The sequence below is a fragment of the Salmo salar genome, chromosome ssa04 (assembly GCF_905237065.1).
Source record: "Salmo salar chromosome ssa04, Ssal_v3.1, whole genome shotgun sequence".
NCBI lineage: Eukaryota > Metazoa > Chordata > Actinopteri > Salmoniformes > Salmonidae > Salmo > Salmo salar.
The window spans coordinates 89,606,581-89,624,123 of NC_059445.1; the positions used below are offsets into that span (position 1 = coordinate 89,606,581).

The following is a 17,543-nucleotide window of genomic DNA, read 5'->3' on the forward strand; positions in this document are numbered from 1 at the left end:
ACTACACTACCACTACACTACACTACCACTACATATCTACAATACAACATTTATAATACTACCACTACACTACCACTACACTACACCACCACTACCACTACACCACCACTACACCACCACTACACTACCACTACATATCGACAATACAACATTTATAATAGTACCACTACACTACCACTACACCACCACTACACTACAACTACACCACCACTACATATCTACAATACAACATTTATAATACTACCACTACACCACCACTACACCACCACTACACTACCACTACACTACCACTACACTACACTACCACTACACCACCACTACACTACAACTACACCACCACTACATATCGACAATACAACATTTAATACTACCACTACACCACCACTACACCACACCACCACTACACTACCACTACACCACCACTACACCACCACTACACTACAACTACACTACCACTACATATCTACAATACAACATTTATAATACTACCACTACACTACACCACCACTACACTACCACTACACCACCACTACACCACCACTACACCACCACTACATATCTACAATACAACATTTATAACACTACCACTACACTACCACTACACCACCACTAAACTACCACTACACTACCACTACTACCACACCACCACTACACTACCACTACACTACACCACCACTACACTACCACTACACCACCACTACACTACCACTACACCACCACTACACCACCACTACCACTACACTACCACTACTACCACACCACCACTACACTACCACTACACTACACCACCACTACACTACCACTACACTACCACTACACTACCACTACACTACCACTACATATCTACAATACAACATTTATAATACTACCACTACACTACAACTACACCACCACTACATATCGACAATACAACATTTAATACTACCACTACACCACCACTACACCACACCACCACTACACTACCACTACACCACCACTACACCACCACTACACTACAACTACACTACCACTACATATCTACAATACAACATTTATAATACTACCACTACACTACACCACCACTACACTACCACTACACCACCACTACACCACCACTACACCACCACTACATATCTACAATACAACATTTATAACACTACCACTACACTACCACTACACCACTAAACTACCACTACACTACCACTACTACCACACCACCACTACACTACCACTACACTACCACTACCACTACACTACCACTACACTACCACTACATATCTACAATACAACATTTATAATACTACCACTACACTACCACTACACCACCACTACACCACCACACCACCACTACACTACACCACCACTACACCACCACTACACTACACCACTACACTACACCACTACACCACACTACCACTACACCACACTACCACTACACCACCACTACACTACACCACCACTACACTACACCACTACACCACCACTACACCACACTACATATCTACAATACAACATTTATAATACTACCACTACACTACCACCACTACACCACCACTACACTACCACTACCACTCCACTACCACTACCACACTACCACACTACCACTACACTACCACTACATATCTACAATACAACATTTAATACTACCACTACACCACCACTACACCACACCACCACTACACTACCACTACACCACCACTACACCACCACTACAACACCACCACTACACTACCACTACATATCTACAATACAACATTTAATACTACCACTACACCACCACTACACCACACTACCACTACACTACCACTACACATCTACAATACAGCATTTATAATACTACCACCACCACTACACCACACCACCACTACACTACCACTACACTACCATTACATATCTACAAAACAACATTTATAATACTACCATACATACAGTACATTCAGAAAGTATTCAGACCCCTTGACTTTTCCACATTGTTACATTACAGCCTTATTCTAAAATTGATTATATAAATACAATGTCCTCAATCTACACACAATACTCCATAATGACAAAGCAAAAACAGGTTAACAAATTTTTGCACATTTATAAAAAATGTAAAATGATTCAGACCCTTTGCTATTAGACTCGAAATTGAGCTCAGATGCATCTTGTTTCCATTGATCATCCTTGAGATGTTTCTACAACTTGGAGTCCACCGGTGGTAAATTCAATTGATTGGACATTATTTGGAAAGGCACACACCTGTCTATATAAGGTCCCACAGTTGACAGTGCATGTCAGAGCATAAACCAAGCCATGAGGTCGAAGGAATTGTCCGTAGAGCGCCGAGACAGAATTGTGTCGAGGCACAGATCTGGGGAAGGGTACCAAAACTTTTCTGCAGCATTGAAGGTCCTCAAGAACACAGTGGCCTCCATCATTCTTAAATGGAAGAAGTTTGGAACCACCAAGACTCTTCCTAGAGCTGGACGCCCGGCCAAACTGAGCAATCTGGGGAGAAGGGCCTTGGTCAGGAGGTGACCAAGAACCCGATGGTCACTCTTGATAGAGCTCCAGAGTTCCTCTGTGGAGATGGGAGAACCTTCCAGAAGGGCAACGATCTCTGCAGCACTCCACCAATCAGGCCTTTATGGTAGAGTGACCAGACAGAAGCCACTCCTCAGTAAAAGGCACATGACAGCCCACTTGGAGTTTGCCAAAAGGACTCTCAGATCTTGAGAAACAAGATTATCTGGTCTGATAAAACTAAGAACTAACTCTTTGGCCTGAATGCCAAGCGTCACGTCTGGAGGAAACCTGGCACCATCTCTACGGTGAAGCATGGTGGTGGCAGCACCATACTGTGGGGATGTTTTTCAGCGGCAGGGACTGGGAGACTAGTCAGGATCGAGGGAAAGATGAACAGAGCAATGTACAGAGAGATCCTTGATGAAAACCTGCTCCAGAGCGCTCAGGACCTCAGACTGGGGCGAAGGTTCACCTTCCAACAGGACAACGACACTAAGCACACAGCCAAGACAACGCTGGAGTGGCTTCGGGACAAGTCTCTGAATGTCCTTGAGTGGCCCAGCCAGAGCCCGGACTTGAACCCAATCCAACATCTCTGGAAAGAGCTGAAAATAGCTGTGCAGCGACGCTCCCTATCCAACCTGACAGAACTTGAGAAGTTCTGCAGAGAAGAATGGGAGAAACTCCAAAAATACAGGTGTGCCAAGCTTGTAGCGTCATACCCAAGAAGACTCGAGGCTGTAATCGCTACCAAAGGTGTTTCAACAAAATACTGAGTAAAGGGTCTGAATACTAAAATCTCTACAAACCTGTCATTATGGGGAAGTGTGTGAAGATCGATGAGGGACAAAACAACAATTGTATCCATTTTAGAATAAAGTTGTAGCTTAACAATGTGGAAAAAGTGAAGGGGTCTGAATACTTTCAAATCAAAATTTGTCACACGAACCGAATACAACAGTGAAATGCTAACTTACAAGCCCTTAACCAACAATGCAGTTAAGAAAAATAACTTTAAAAAAAAACGAAATAAAATAACAAATAATTAAAGAGCAGCAGCAAAACAACAATAGCAATATATACAGGGGGTACCGGTACAGAGTCAATGTGGAGGCTATATACAGGGGGTACCGGTACAGAGTCAATGTGGAGGCTATATACAGGGGGTACCGGTACAGAGTCAATGTGGAGGCTATATACAGGGGGTACCGGTACAGAGTCAATGTGGAGGCTATATACAGGGGGTACCGGTACAGATTCAATGTGGAGGCTATATACAGGGGGTACCGGTACAGAGTCAGTGTGGAGGCTATATACAGGGGGTACCGGTACAGAGTCAATGTGGAGGCTATATACAGGGATACCGGTACAGAGTCAATGTGGAGGCTATATACAGGGGGTACCCGTACAGAGTCAATGTGGAGGCTATATACAGGGGGTACCGGTACAGAGTCAATGTGGAGACTATATACAGGGGGTACCGGTACAGAGTCAATGTGGAGGCTCTATACAGGGGGCACCGGTACAGAGTCAATGTGGATACTATATACAGGGGGTACCGGTACAGAGTCAATGTGGAGGCTATATACAGAGGGTACCGGTACAGAGTCAATGTGGAGGCTATATACAGGGTATTACGGTACAGAGTCAATGTGGAGGCTATATACAGGGGGTACCGGTACAGAGTCAATGTGGAGGCTATATACAGGGGGTACCGGTACAGAGTCTATGTGGAGGCTATATACAGGGGGTACCGGTACAGAGTCTATGTGGAGGCTATATACAGGGGGTACCGGTACAGAGTCAATGTGGAGGCTATATACAGGGGGGTACCGATACAGAGTCAATTTGCGGGGGCAGCGGTTAGTCGAGGTAATATGTACATGTAGGTAGAGTTATTAAAGTGACTATGCATAGATGACAATAGAGAGTAGCACTGGTGTAAAGAGGGGGGGGGCAAATAGTCTGGGTAGCCATTTGACTAGGTGTTCAGGAGTCTTATGGCTTGGGGGTAGAAGCTGTTTAGAAGCCTCTTGGACCTAGACTTGGTGCTCCGGTACTGCTTGCAGTGCGGTAGCAGAGAGAACAGTCTATGACTGGGGTGGCTGGGGTCTTTGACAATTTTTAGGGCCTTCCTCTGACACCGCCTGGTATAGAGGTCCTGGATGGCAGGAAGCTTAGCCCCAGTGATGTACTGGGCCGTTCGCACTACCCTCTGTAGTGCCTTACGGTCGGAGGCCGAGCAGTTGCCATACCAGGCAGTGATGCAACCAGTCAGGATGCTCTCGATGGTGCAGCTGTAGAACCTTTTGAGGATCTGAGGACCCATGCCAAATCTTTTCAGTCCCCTGAGGGGGAATAAGTTTTGTCATGCCCTCTTCACGACTGTCTTGGTGTGCTTGGACCATGTTAGTTTGTTGGTGATGTGGACGCCAAGGAACTTGAAGCTCTCAACCTGCTTCACTGCAGCCCCGTCGATGAGAATGGGGGCGTGCTTGGTCTTCCTTTTCCTGTAGTCCACAATCATCTCCTTTGTCTTGATCACGTTGAGGGAGAGGTTGTTGTCCTGGCACCACACGACCAGGTCTCTGATCTCCCTATAGGCCGTCTCATCGTTGTCTGTGATCAGGCCTACCACTGTTGTGTCATCGGCAAACTTAATGATGGTGTTGGAGTCATGCCTGGCCGTGCAGTCGTGAGTGAACAGGGAGTACAGGAGGGGACTGAGCACGCACCCCTGAGGAGCTCCTGTGTTGAGGATCAGCGTGGCAGATGTGTTGTTACCTACCCTCACCACCTGGGGGCGGCCTGTCAGGAAGTCCAGGATCCAGTTGCAGAGGGAGGTGTTTAGTCCCAGGGTCCTTAGCTTAGTGATGAGCTTTGAGGGCACTATGGTGTTGAACACTGAGCTGTAGTCAATGAACAGCATTCTCACATAGGTGTTCCTTTTGTCCGGGTGGGAAAGGGCAGTGTGCAGTGCAATAGAGATTGCATCATCTGTGGATCTGTTAGGGCGGTATGCAACTTGGAGTGGGTCTAGGGTTTCTGGGATGATGGTGTTGATGTGAGCCATGACCAGCCTTTCAAAGCACTTCATGGCTACAGACGTGAGTGCTACGGGTCTGTAGTCATTTAGGCAGGTTACCTTAGTGTTCTTGGGCACAGAGACTATGGTGGTCTGCTTAAAACATGTAGGTATTACAGACTCAGTCAGGGAGAATGCACCGTAAGTGTGTGTAGAGTGTGTGTCTCTTCACAGTCCTCGCTGTTCCATAAGGTGTATATTTATCTGTTTTTTAAATCTGATTCTCCTGCTGCATCAGTTACCTGATGTGGAATAGAGATCCATGTAGTCATGGCTCTATGTAGTACTGTGCGCCTCCCATAGTCTGTTCTGGACTTGGGGACTGTGAAGAGACCTCTGGTGGCATGTCTTGTGGGGTATGGATGGGTGTCTGAGCTGTGTGCCAGTAGTTTAAACAGACCTCTGGTGGCATGTCTTGTGGGGTATGGATGGGTGTCTGAGCTGTGTGCCAGTAGTTTAAACAGACCTCTGGTGGCATGTCTTGTGGGGTATGCATGAGTGAACGAGCTGTGTGCCAGTTGTTCAAACAGACACCTCGGTACATTCAGTATGTCATAGTAGTTTCAACAGACAGCTCAGAGACGTGTTTCAGAATGTTTGTCGTACCAGAAGCCATCTCCTCGGCCAGCATCTCCCTCTCCTCCTCTCTCTTCTGATCTTCTGCACTCAGTAGGTCCGAGACCAGTTCCTGGACGGTCTTGTAGTTCTCTCCACTGGTCAGAATCTTACTCTGGACTGTCTGCTTCACCAGGCCACGCTCAAACCCCATCTCTAGTGACGACACAACCACCGCAGTGTTCATCATCACGGCATCCTCCGACCGCTCCTCACCTGTGGTGGGGGGGACAGCAAGAAGGAGAGAGAGAGAAGAGAAGAGGGGGGAGGGAGTTAGCAGTGATATCACCATAGTGGAGGTCTGTCTGTCTCATGGCTGAACAGGGATATCACCATAGTGGAGGTCTGTCTGTCTCATGGCTGAACAGGGATATCACCATAGTGGAGGTCTGTCTCATGGCTGAACAGTGATATCACCATAGTGGAGGTCTGTCTGTCTCATGGCTGAACAGTGATATCACCATAGTGGAGGTCTGTCTGTCTCATGGCTGAACAGGGATAAATATTCTGTCAGGGTTTAAATTCAGTTGAAGTCAGGAGTCACTCACCTGGCGGGTCCACAAACTCTCTGGAGCTGCTGTCCCCATTGGTTAGGAGCTGTAGGGGGAGGGGCCAGGAGAGAGTTAACTTCCTGATCAGATCAGTCAGATAATACAGGTTTATTCTAGGGATGGGCATTTGACAATATTTTCACTAATCGAATATCACATTTTTTTCCTGACGTCAGCGTAGTCAAAATTCCAAACATGCAATCTCCGTAGCCAATGTGATTAAGACTATTAACAGGTTAACATTCACAAGGCCGCAGGGCCAGATGAATTATCAGGACGCGTACTGGCATTGTTAACCTCTCCCTGACCCAGTATGTAATACCTACATGTTTCAATCAGACCACCATAGTCCTCGTGCCTAAGAACAACAAAGGTAACATATATAACTCATATCTGTTTGCTATGAAGTGCTTTGAAAGGCTGGTCATGACTCACACCACCATCATCATCTCAGACATCCTGCACCTAATCCAATTCGCATACCGCCCCAATAAATCCACAGACGACGCAATCTCTATTGCACTCCAGAGTTTCCCACCTGGATAAGAGGAACACCTACTCGAGAATGCTATTCATTGACTACAGCTCAGCGTTCAACACCATAGTGCCCTCAAAGCTCATCACCAAGCTAAGGATCCTGGGACTAAACACCTCCCTCTGCAACTGGATCCTGGACTTCCTGACGGGCCGCCCCCAGGTGGTGAGGGTAGGCAACAACACATCCTCTACGCTGATCCTGAACATGGGGGCCCCTCAGGGGTGCGTGCTCAGTCCCTTCCTGTACTCCCCGTTCACCCACGACTGCATGGCCTCGCACGACTACAACATCAAGTTCGCTTGTGACACGACGTGGTCACCGATGGCGATGAGACAGCCTACAGTGGAAGAGGTCTGGGAACTGGCAGCGTGGTGCCAGGACAACAACCTCTCCATCGAGCTCTTCAGTAAGGCCATTCTACTGCCAATGTTTGTCTATGGAGATTGCATGGCTGTGTGCTTGATTTTATACACCTGTCAGCAACGAGTGTGGTTGAAATAGCCGAATCCACTCATTTTGAAGGGGTGTCCAAATACTGCTGTATATATAGTGTATATCCTTTTATGTAACAATGTCACAAGGGAAATCTCATTTCATTTATAACAAAGCTTTTCGCTGTCAAAATAGGCTGAGAAAAAAAAAACATTAAAAAATAATGAACACAAGTCCGTTTGGATATCCGGATATTCGATTAACTGTGCACATCCCGACTTTATTCACAGCTCAATGTCCAACCACACGGCTAATAAACAGGTCTTTAGTCATTTATTCTAATAAACAAAATACATTTTTAAATCAGGGCAGATAACTAAGACAATGCTCTTCAGGGTCCAACGCTCTAACCACTAGGCTACCTGCTGGTTACTAGCCCAACGCTCTAACCATTAGGCTACCTGCTGGTTACTAGCCCAACGCTCTAACAACTAGGCTACCTGCTGGTTACTGGCCCAACGCTCTAACCACTAGGCTACCTGCTGGTTACTGGCCCAACGCTCTAACCACTAGGTTACCTGCTGGTTACAGGCTCAGCGCTCTAACCACTAGGCTACCTGCTGGTTACTGGCCCAACGCTCTAACCACTAGGTTACCTGCTGGTTACAGGCTCAGCGCTCTAACCACTAGGCTACCTGCTGGTTACTGGCCCAACGCTCTAACCACTAGGCTACCTGCTGGTTACTGGCCCAACGCTCTAACCACTAGGCTACCTGCTGGTTCCTGGCCCAACGCTCTAACCACTAGGCTACCTGCTGGTTACTGGCCCAACGCTCTAACCACTAGGCTACCTGCTGGTTACTGGCCCAACGCTCTAACCACTAGGCTACCTGCTGGTTACTGGCCCAACGCTCTAACCACTAGCCTACCTGCTGGTTACTGGCCCAACGCTCTAACCACTAGGCTACCTGCTGGTTACTGGCCCAACGCTCTAACCACTAGGCTACCTGCTGGTTACTGGTCCAACGCTCTAACCACTAGGCTACCTGCTGGTTACTGGCCCAACGCTCTAACCACTAGGCTACCTGCTGGTTACTGGCCCAACGCTCTAACCACTAGGCTACCTGCTGGTTACTGGTCCAACGCTCTAACCACTAGGCTACCTGCTGGTTACTGGTCCAGCGCTCTAACCACTAGGCTACCTGCCGCCCCAAGTTTTGCAGTTACACTTTAGGAAGAGTTCTGTTTTTTGCGTCAACAGACCATTTCAATGCCCGTTAGAAAATGTGTTGGTAAATAAACAGTGGCGTTAATAAGGTGTAGAAGCAGGTGTTACCTGTTCAAAGAGGCGAGGGAAGCGAGCCTGGATCTGATGGACGAACTCCTGACCTTTCTCCTGGAGCAGGTACACACACCTGGAGGTTACCATAGTAACATATACAGACAGGTTACCATAGTCACCACAATAATATATACTGACAGGTTACCATAGTCACCACATTAATATATACTGACAGGTTACCATAGTCACCACATTAATATATACTGACAGGTTACCATAGTCACCACATTAATATATACTGACAGGTTACCATAGTCACCACATTAATATATACTGACAGGTTACCATAGTCACCACATTAATATATACTGACAGGTTACCATAGTCACCACATTAATATATACTGACAGGTTACCATAGTCACATTAATATATACTGACAGGTTACCATAGTCACCACATTAATATATACTGACAGGTTACCATAGTCACCACATTACTATATACTGACAGGTTACCATAGTAACATACTCCTTGACTTATTCCACATTTAGTTGTAGCATATACAACCTCTCCTGAATTCAAATTAGAATAAATCGATTTAATTTTTCACTCATCTAAACACAATACCTCATAATGACAAATTAAAAACACGTTTTTTTTGCAAATGTATTGAAAATGAAATACAGAAATATCTAATTCACATAAGTATTCACACCCCTGAGTAAATACTTTGTAGAAGAACCTTTGCCAGCGATTACAGCTGTGAGTCTTTCTGGGTGAGGCTCTAAGAGCTGAGAGTCTTTCTGGGTGAGGCTCTAAGAGCTGTGAGTCTTTCTGGGTGAGGCTCTAAGAGCTTTGAGTCTTTCTGGGTAAGGCTCTAAGAGCTGTGAGTGTTTCTGGGTGAGGCTCTAAGAGCTGTGAGTCTTTCTGGGTGAGGCTCTAAGAGCTGAGTCTTTCTGGGTAAGGCTCTAAGAGCTGAGTCTTTCTGGGTAAGGCTCTAAGAGCTGAGTCTTTCTGGGTAAGGCTCTAAGAGCTGAGTCTTTCTGGGTAAGGCTCTAAGAGCTGTGAGTGTTTCTGGGTGAGGCTCTAAGAGCTGTGAGTCTTTCTGGGTGAGGCTCTAAGAGCTGAGTCTTTCTGGGTAAGGCTCTAAGAGCTGAGTCTTTCTGGGTAAGGCTCTAAGAGCTGAGTCTTTCTGGGTAAGGCTCTAAGAGCTGTGAGTCTTTCTGGGTGAGGCTCTAAGAGCTGTGAGTCTTTCTGGGTAAGGCTCTAAGAGCTTTGGGTCTTTCTGGGTGAGGCTCTAAGAGCTGTCCACACCTGGATTGTGATTACAGCTGTGAGTCTTTCTGGGTAAGGCTCTAAGAGCTGTGAGTGTTTCTGGGTGAGGCTCTAAGAGCTGTGAGTCTTTCTGGGTAAGGCTCTAAGAGCTGTGAGTGTTTCTGGGTGAGGCTCTAAGAGCTTTGGGTCTTTCTGGGTGAGGCTCTAAGAGCTTTGGGTCTTTCTGGGTGAGGCTCTAAGAGCTTTGGGTCTTTCTGGGTGAGGCTCTAAGAGCTTTGGGTCTTTCTGGGTAAGGCTCTAAGAGCTGTGAGTGTTTCTGGGTGAGGCTCTAAGAGCTTTGGGTCTTTCTGGGTGAGGCTCTAAGAGCTTTGGGTCTTTCTGGGTGAGGCTCTAAGAGCTTTGGGTCTTTCTGGGTGAGGCTCTAAGAGCTGTGAGTCTTTCTGGGTGAGGCTCTAAGAGCTGAGTCTTTCTGGGTAAGGCTCTAAGAGCTGAGTCTTTCTGGGTAAGGCTCTAAGAGCTGTGAGTCTTTCTGGGTAAGGCTCTAAGAGCTGTGAGTGTTTCTGGGTGAGGCTCTAAGAGCTGTGAGTCTTTCTGGGTAAGGCTCTAAGAGCTTTGGGTCTTTCTGGGTGAGGCTCTAAGAGCTGTCCACATCTGGATTGTGAGCTTAGAGCTGTGAGTCTTTCTGGGTAAGGCTCTAAGAGCTGTGAGTCTTTCTGGGTGAGGCTCTAAGAGCTGTGAGTCTTTCTGGGTAAGGCTCTAAGAGCTGTGAGTGTTTCTGGGTGAGGCTCTAAGAGCTTTGGGTCTTTCTGGGTGAGGCTCTAAGAGCTTTGGGTCTTTCTGGGTAAGGCTCTAAGAGCTTTGGGTCTTTCTGGGTAAGGCTCTAAGAGCTGTGAGTCTTTCTGGGTGAGGCTCTAAGAGCTTTGGGTCTTTCTGGGTGAGGCTCTAAGAGCTTTGGGTCTTTCTGGGTGAGGCTCTAAGAGCTTTGGGTCTTTCTGGGTAAGGCTCTAAGAGCTTTGGGTCTTTCTGGGTAAGGCTCTAAGAGCTGTCCACACCTGGATTATGGAACATTGACCCATTGTTCTCTTCAAAATTCTTCAAGCTCTGTCAAATTGGTTGTTGATCATTGCTTGACAACCATTTTCAGGTCTTGCCATAGATTGTTAAGTAGATTTAAGTCCAAACTGTAACTAGGCCACTCAGGAACATTCACTGTCTTGTTGGTAAGCAACTCTTGGTTTAGACTCCAAGATGGCGATGCAGCAGGACGTGTGCATCTGGACGTGTGCATTTGTCTTTGCATTTGTCACACACACACACCACACACACACCACACCACACACACACACCACACACCACACACACGTTGAGTTCCTGCCGCATTACATTCCAGATCGAAGGCTGCGGTCCAAACCCTCTCCCCTCAGCCCTCAAATGAAGTGGACACTTCAGATGATGTATCATGACGTCTGACAAGTGTACACTTGCTGGGCGAGGGGACGAGGGAGGAAGGAAGTCATTTTAAATGGACCGCCCGTGCCCGGAAATGTTTCACTCGTTCGTCCCGCGACGATTGTGTTTTCAGCCAGCGGTAGCTTGTGGGTGCTTTATATGCACTACAGTCAACTATGATTGTATGTCTACTTATATTAAATATATCATTATACGCCTACTGTATGATAGCTAGAAAATTAATTAGCAAACTAACGTTAGCCTGCCTACTGTATGATAGCTAGCAAATTAATTAGCAAACTAACGTTAGCCTGCCTACTGTATGATAGCTAGCAAATTAATTAGCAAACTAACGTTAGCCTGCCTACTGTATGATAGCTAGCAAATTAATTAGCTAACTAACGTTAGCCTGCCTACTGTATGATAGCTAGCAAATTAATTAGCTAACTAACGTTAGCCTGCCTACTGTATGATAGCTAGCAAATTAATTAGCTAACTAACGTTAGCCTGCCTACTGTATGATAGCTAGCAAATTAATTAGCTAACTAACGTTAGCCTGCCTACTGTATGATAGCTAGCAAATTAATTAGCTAACTAACGTTAGCCTGCCTACTGTATGATAGCTAGCAAATTAATTAGCTAACTAACGTTAGCCTGCCTACTGTATGATAGCTAGCAAATTAATTAGCAAACTAACGTTAGCCTGCCTAGCTGGAACTTCTGAAGAAGGAAAATGTTTTATTTCAACAACAAAAAATACAAAATTAAAATACTTTTTACGAGACGTGTTTGTGCCGTCATGTGCATTAGTAGCACCATTTCTAACTTATTTGCGTTAGTTTTTACTTCCACTTGTATGATGACTTCTCCATTGATGTTGTTTTTACGTTTCGTGGACTTTCTTAGCGGATGTACAATCGTGGTGAATTGAATTATGGGGAGTTTCAGGCCCGTAGTGAACATAATTGTACACTCGCAAAGCCGACTAAAAACGAGGGCTGAGGGGCTTACGTTGCAAACGTCCCTTGATTGGCTAATCATTTGGACCACCCTCCAAGATGGTGACGGGGATTCCCTCAAGGGCATAAGGCGAGGGTAAGTGGACGAGGGTGTGTCTTTTAAGGGTTTGGACCGCAGCCTAACAAAGCCTGGATAAGTGTTTAACATATCAGCTAACCACATCATACAGTGTGATGTAACAATCTGATGCCTGACGTGGCACTCAGCCATTGGTGCCTTTTCATCTAGGTCAGGCAGGAACTGGACTAAGACGCCAGCGCTGTAAGGGGTGGTTACCTAGGGAACCATTTGGCGTGCTCCACCCAGGGGTCATCACCTGACTCCCAGCACCTCAGACCCCCGTCACAGCAGAAACACTTCACGTCGTCATTACGCCCTGCAACACACACACACACACACACACATCATTATTACGCCCTGCAACACACACACATACACACACACACACACACACACACACCTCATTACGCCCTGCAACACACACACACATCATTATTACACCCTGCAACACACACACACACACACACCATCATCATTATTACACCCTGCAACACACACACACACACACCATTATTACACCCTGCAACACACACACACGCACACACACCATTATTACACCCTGCAACACACACACACACACACACCATCATCATTACACCCTGCAACACACACACCATCATTACGCCCTGCAACACACACACACACACCATCATTACGCCCTGCAAACACACACACACACCATCATTACGCCCTGCAACACACACACACACACACACACACACACACACACACACAATTACGCCCTGCAACATGTAATAAAAAATGTTATAATATATATAATAATAAATATAATAATAATATATAATAATAATAAATATAATATAATAATAAATTATTATTATTATTATTATTATAAATATAAGAATATATATAATAAATATAATAACAATAATAATAATATATTAATAATAATAAATATAATAATTATAATAAATATAATAATAAAATAATAATAACAATAACAAACACAATAATAATAATAAATATACAAATAATAAAAATAAATATAATAATATATAATAATTTATATAATAAATATAATAATTATATATATTAATAATAATATATATAATAATAACAATAAATATAATAATAATAAATAATAATAATAATATATATAATAATAATAATAAATATAATAAATATACTAATAATAAAAATAATAATAAATATACTAATAATAAAAATAAATATAATAATAATAATATATATAATAAATATAATAATTTATATAATACATATAATAATTATATAATAAATATAATAATTATATATAATATTAATAATAATAATAATAATTAAATAATCATATAATAATTTTTATAATAAATATAATAATTATATAATAAATAGAATAATTATATATAATAGTAATAATAATAAATATAATAATAATAAATATAATAATAATAAATATAATAATAATAATATATATAATATATATAATAATAATAATAATAATAAATATAATAATATATAGAATAATAATACAAAATATAATAATATATAGAATAATAATAATAATATAATATATAAGTTCTCTTACCAACATAGTAGAATCCTGCCTTGGCCAGCTGGTCGGGGCGTACAGGGATACGTAAGGGCCAGTGGACGAAGGTCAGCAACCTATCCTCACGCTGCTGCATGGCTGGGTTAGACACGTTACTGAGACCTGGGGGGCCGGGGCCCGGGGGGGCTGGGGCTTCTGCCCCGGGGGGCTGAGAGGTGCCTGCTACCCCCCCCACCACCCCGGCTAGGGAGACGTTGTCGGCCCGGTCTCCTCTGACGAAGTGACAGTTGGGGTAATGTCTCTGGTGCTCCGATACGGCCCGGTCCCCTGGCTCCCAGTTACTGAGCTACAGGAACAGAGAGGAGACAGTAATCACCTGGCTCCCAGTTACTGAGCTACAGGAACAGAGCCATGCAGAACATCAATTCATCTAAAAATGAGGCTTTGTTTGCAGAGATTAACCTCTTCACTATAGGGGGCAGTATTTTCACGGCCGGATGAAAAACGTACCCAAATTTAACGGCCTACTACTCGGGCCCAGGAACTAGAATATGCATATTATTAGTAGATTTGAATAGAAAACACTCTGAAGTTTCTAAAACTGTTTGAATGGTGTCTGTGATTATAACAGAACTCATATGGCAGGCAAAAACCTGAGAAAAATCCAAACAGGAAGTTTGACCTCAGAACTTCATTTGAAATGACTATAGCCATCTATCTAAAATAGTGTCTGTGATGTCATATTGCACTTCCTAAAGCTTCCACTAGATGTCAACAGTCATTAGAACCTCGTTTGAGGCTTCTAGAATGCAATTTGATTGAATAATACCCGGAACGGTAAGTGGTCGTTGCCTTACCTCGCGCGCGCTCACGAAGGATTAGCCATTTTTCTTTTTCTTCTGTAATGAATCTACTATTGTCCAGTTGGAATATTATCGCAATTCTACGATTAAAACACCCTAAAGATTGGTTGTGAATATGGTTTGACATGTGACTACAAACGCTGAGGGAACTTTATAACATTTCGTCGACGGTGGAAAGATGCATTTTGGAATGGTGATCTGGACGCGCCATCAAAACGGATTTATTTTGCCATAAATTATGGACTTTATCGAACAAATGAACATTTCTTGTGGAAGTCGGAGACCTTCCGAGTGCATTCAGCCGAAGATCAGCAAAGGTAAGATAATATTTTTAACATATTTCAGCGTTTTGTGGATGCCGTGACTGGACGGCTAACTGAACAGCATGGTGCTCAGTACTCAGAATATTGAACAATGTGCTTTCTACGTAAAGTTATTTTGAAATCTGACACAGCGGGTGCATAAAAGAGTACTGTATCTATAATTCTTAAAATAATTGTTATGTATTTTGTCAACGTTTATGATGAGTTTTTTTGTAAATTCACCGGAAATTTTGGGGTGAATACATTTTCTGAACATCACATGCTAATGTAAAATGGGTTTTATAGATATAAATATGAACTTGATGGAACAAAAAATGCATGTATTGTCTAACATAATGTCCTAGGAGTGTCGTCTGATGAAGATCGTCAAAGGTTAGTGCATAATTGTAGCTGGTTTTGTGCTTTTGGACGGCTAACCTTGCTTTGAAAATGGCGGTGTTGTTGTTTTCCTTGCTGTGGTGGTATCCTGACATAATCTAATGTTTTGCTTTCGCTGTAAAGCCTTTTTGAAATCGGACAACGTGGTTGGATTCAGGAGAGGTTTATCTTTCAAACGGTGTAAAATAGTCGTATGTTTGAGAAAATTGAATTGCGGTATTTTAGTTGTTTTTGTATTTCGCGCCATGCGATCCCATTGGCTGTTGGCTAGGGGTTCCGCTGGTGGAACGGGGTTCCGCTAGAAGTTAACACAATATGAACAAAAACATGTATGATGTGTAACTATTTGTCATTTTTAACATATTGTTTATGGTTGCAAATGCCACCGCAATTCAAGGGGCGACCTGTATATTACCTGTCCTCCACAGGTGAAGCAGGCCACGCGGTCTCCCTGCCCCAGGTAATAGAAGCCAGCCTTAGCCAGCTCAGAGGGGGTGATGATGGACAGGGTCCAGGTGTGGAAGGAGTCCAGACGGTCCTGCTCTCTCCTCATGCTGGGGTTGTGACAGGTAGGGGGTCTCTGGTGGAACCTACAGAAATGTTCCAGCACAAATTTCAGGGTTAACAGCCAATAATAACGTAGAAACATCCAGCCAATAAGAGCCTCTCGTCTGTCCTTACATGTCCTCTACTCCTCTGGAGCTCAGCGGGCTGGAGGGGGGCGGGGCAGAGAACCCCATATTCAAATACCCAACAGGCTCCTCCCCGGGCACCGGGTTGGGGGCAGGATTAAGGGCGGAGACAGGGAGGGGGGCTGGGCCAGGGCCTGACACCTGGGGGAGAAAACACACGTTATTAAAAATTCAGACATCTTCATTTTCACAACCATCAACATCATCCCCACCACATCACCACCATCAACATCATCACCACCATCACCACCATCACCACCATCACCACCATCCCCACCACCACCATCAACATCATCACCACCATCACCACCATCACCACCATCACCACCATCCCCACCACAACCATCATCAACATCCCCACCACCACCACCATCATCATCATCCCCACCACCACCACCATCATCATCATCACCACCATCACCAACATCCCCACCATCACCACCATCAACATCATCACCACCATCACCACCATCACCACCACCACCACCAACATCATCCCCACCACCACCACCAACATCATCCCCACCACCACCACCATCACCACACATCCCCACACACCACCACCAACATCATCCCCACCACCACCACCAACATCATCCCCACCACCACCACCAACATCATCATCAACATCATCCCCACCACCACCACCAACATCATCCCACCATCACCACCATCACCACCATCATCATCAACATCATCCCCACCACCACCACCAACATCATCCCCACCATCACCACCATCACCACCATCATCCCCACCATCACCACCAACATCATCCCCACCACCATCACCCCACCATCATCACCATACCAACACCACCACCATCACCACCATCACCACCATCATCCCCACCATCACCACCATCCCCACCACCATCCCCACCACCACCACCATCCCAATCATCACCACCATCAAGGGTGCATCTCACAGCTAAGGCAAGGCGACGCAAGAACCAATGTTTGCGTGCCAATGTCATCGCCT

General features: G+C 44.7%; 1 protein-coding gene across 15 annotated transcripts in view; it reads right to left on the reverse strand.

The window, feature by feature from the left end:
* Positions 1-17,543, reverse strand: part of LOC106604062 (inhibitor of apoptosis protein) — a 37,500-nt gene that overhangs the window by 7,382 nt on the left and 12,575 nt on the right. For all 15 annotated transcript variants that reach the window (XM_045717500.1, XM_045717491.1, XM_045717502.1 and 12 more), the window contains 7 exons: positions 16,552-16,703; positions 16,286-16,460; positions 14,343-14,652; positions 13,013-13,112; positions 9,045-9,123; positions 6,736-6,784; positions 6,179-6,403 (listed from right to left, as the gene is read on the reverse strand). In XM_045717500.1, the coding sequence (XP_045573456.1) occupies positions 6,179-6,403; positions 6,736-6,784; positions 9,045-9,123; positions 13,013-13,112; positions 14,343-14,652; positions 16,286-16,460; positions 16,552-16,703 (1,090 nt within the window). The remainder of the gene's footprint in view (positions 1-6,178; positions 6,404-6,735; positions 6,785-9,044; positions 9,124-13,012; positions 13,113-14,342; positions 14,653-16,285; positions 16,461-16,551; positions 16,704-17,543) is intronic.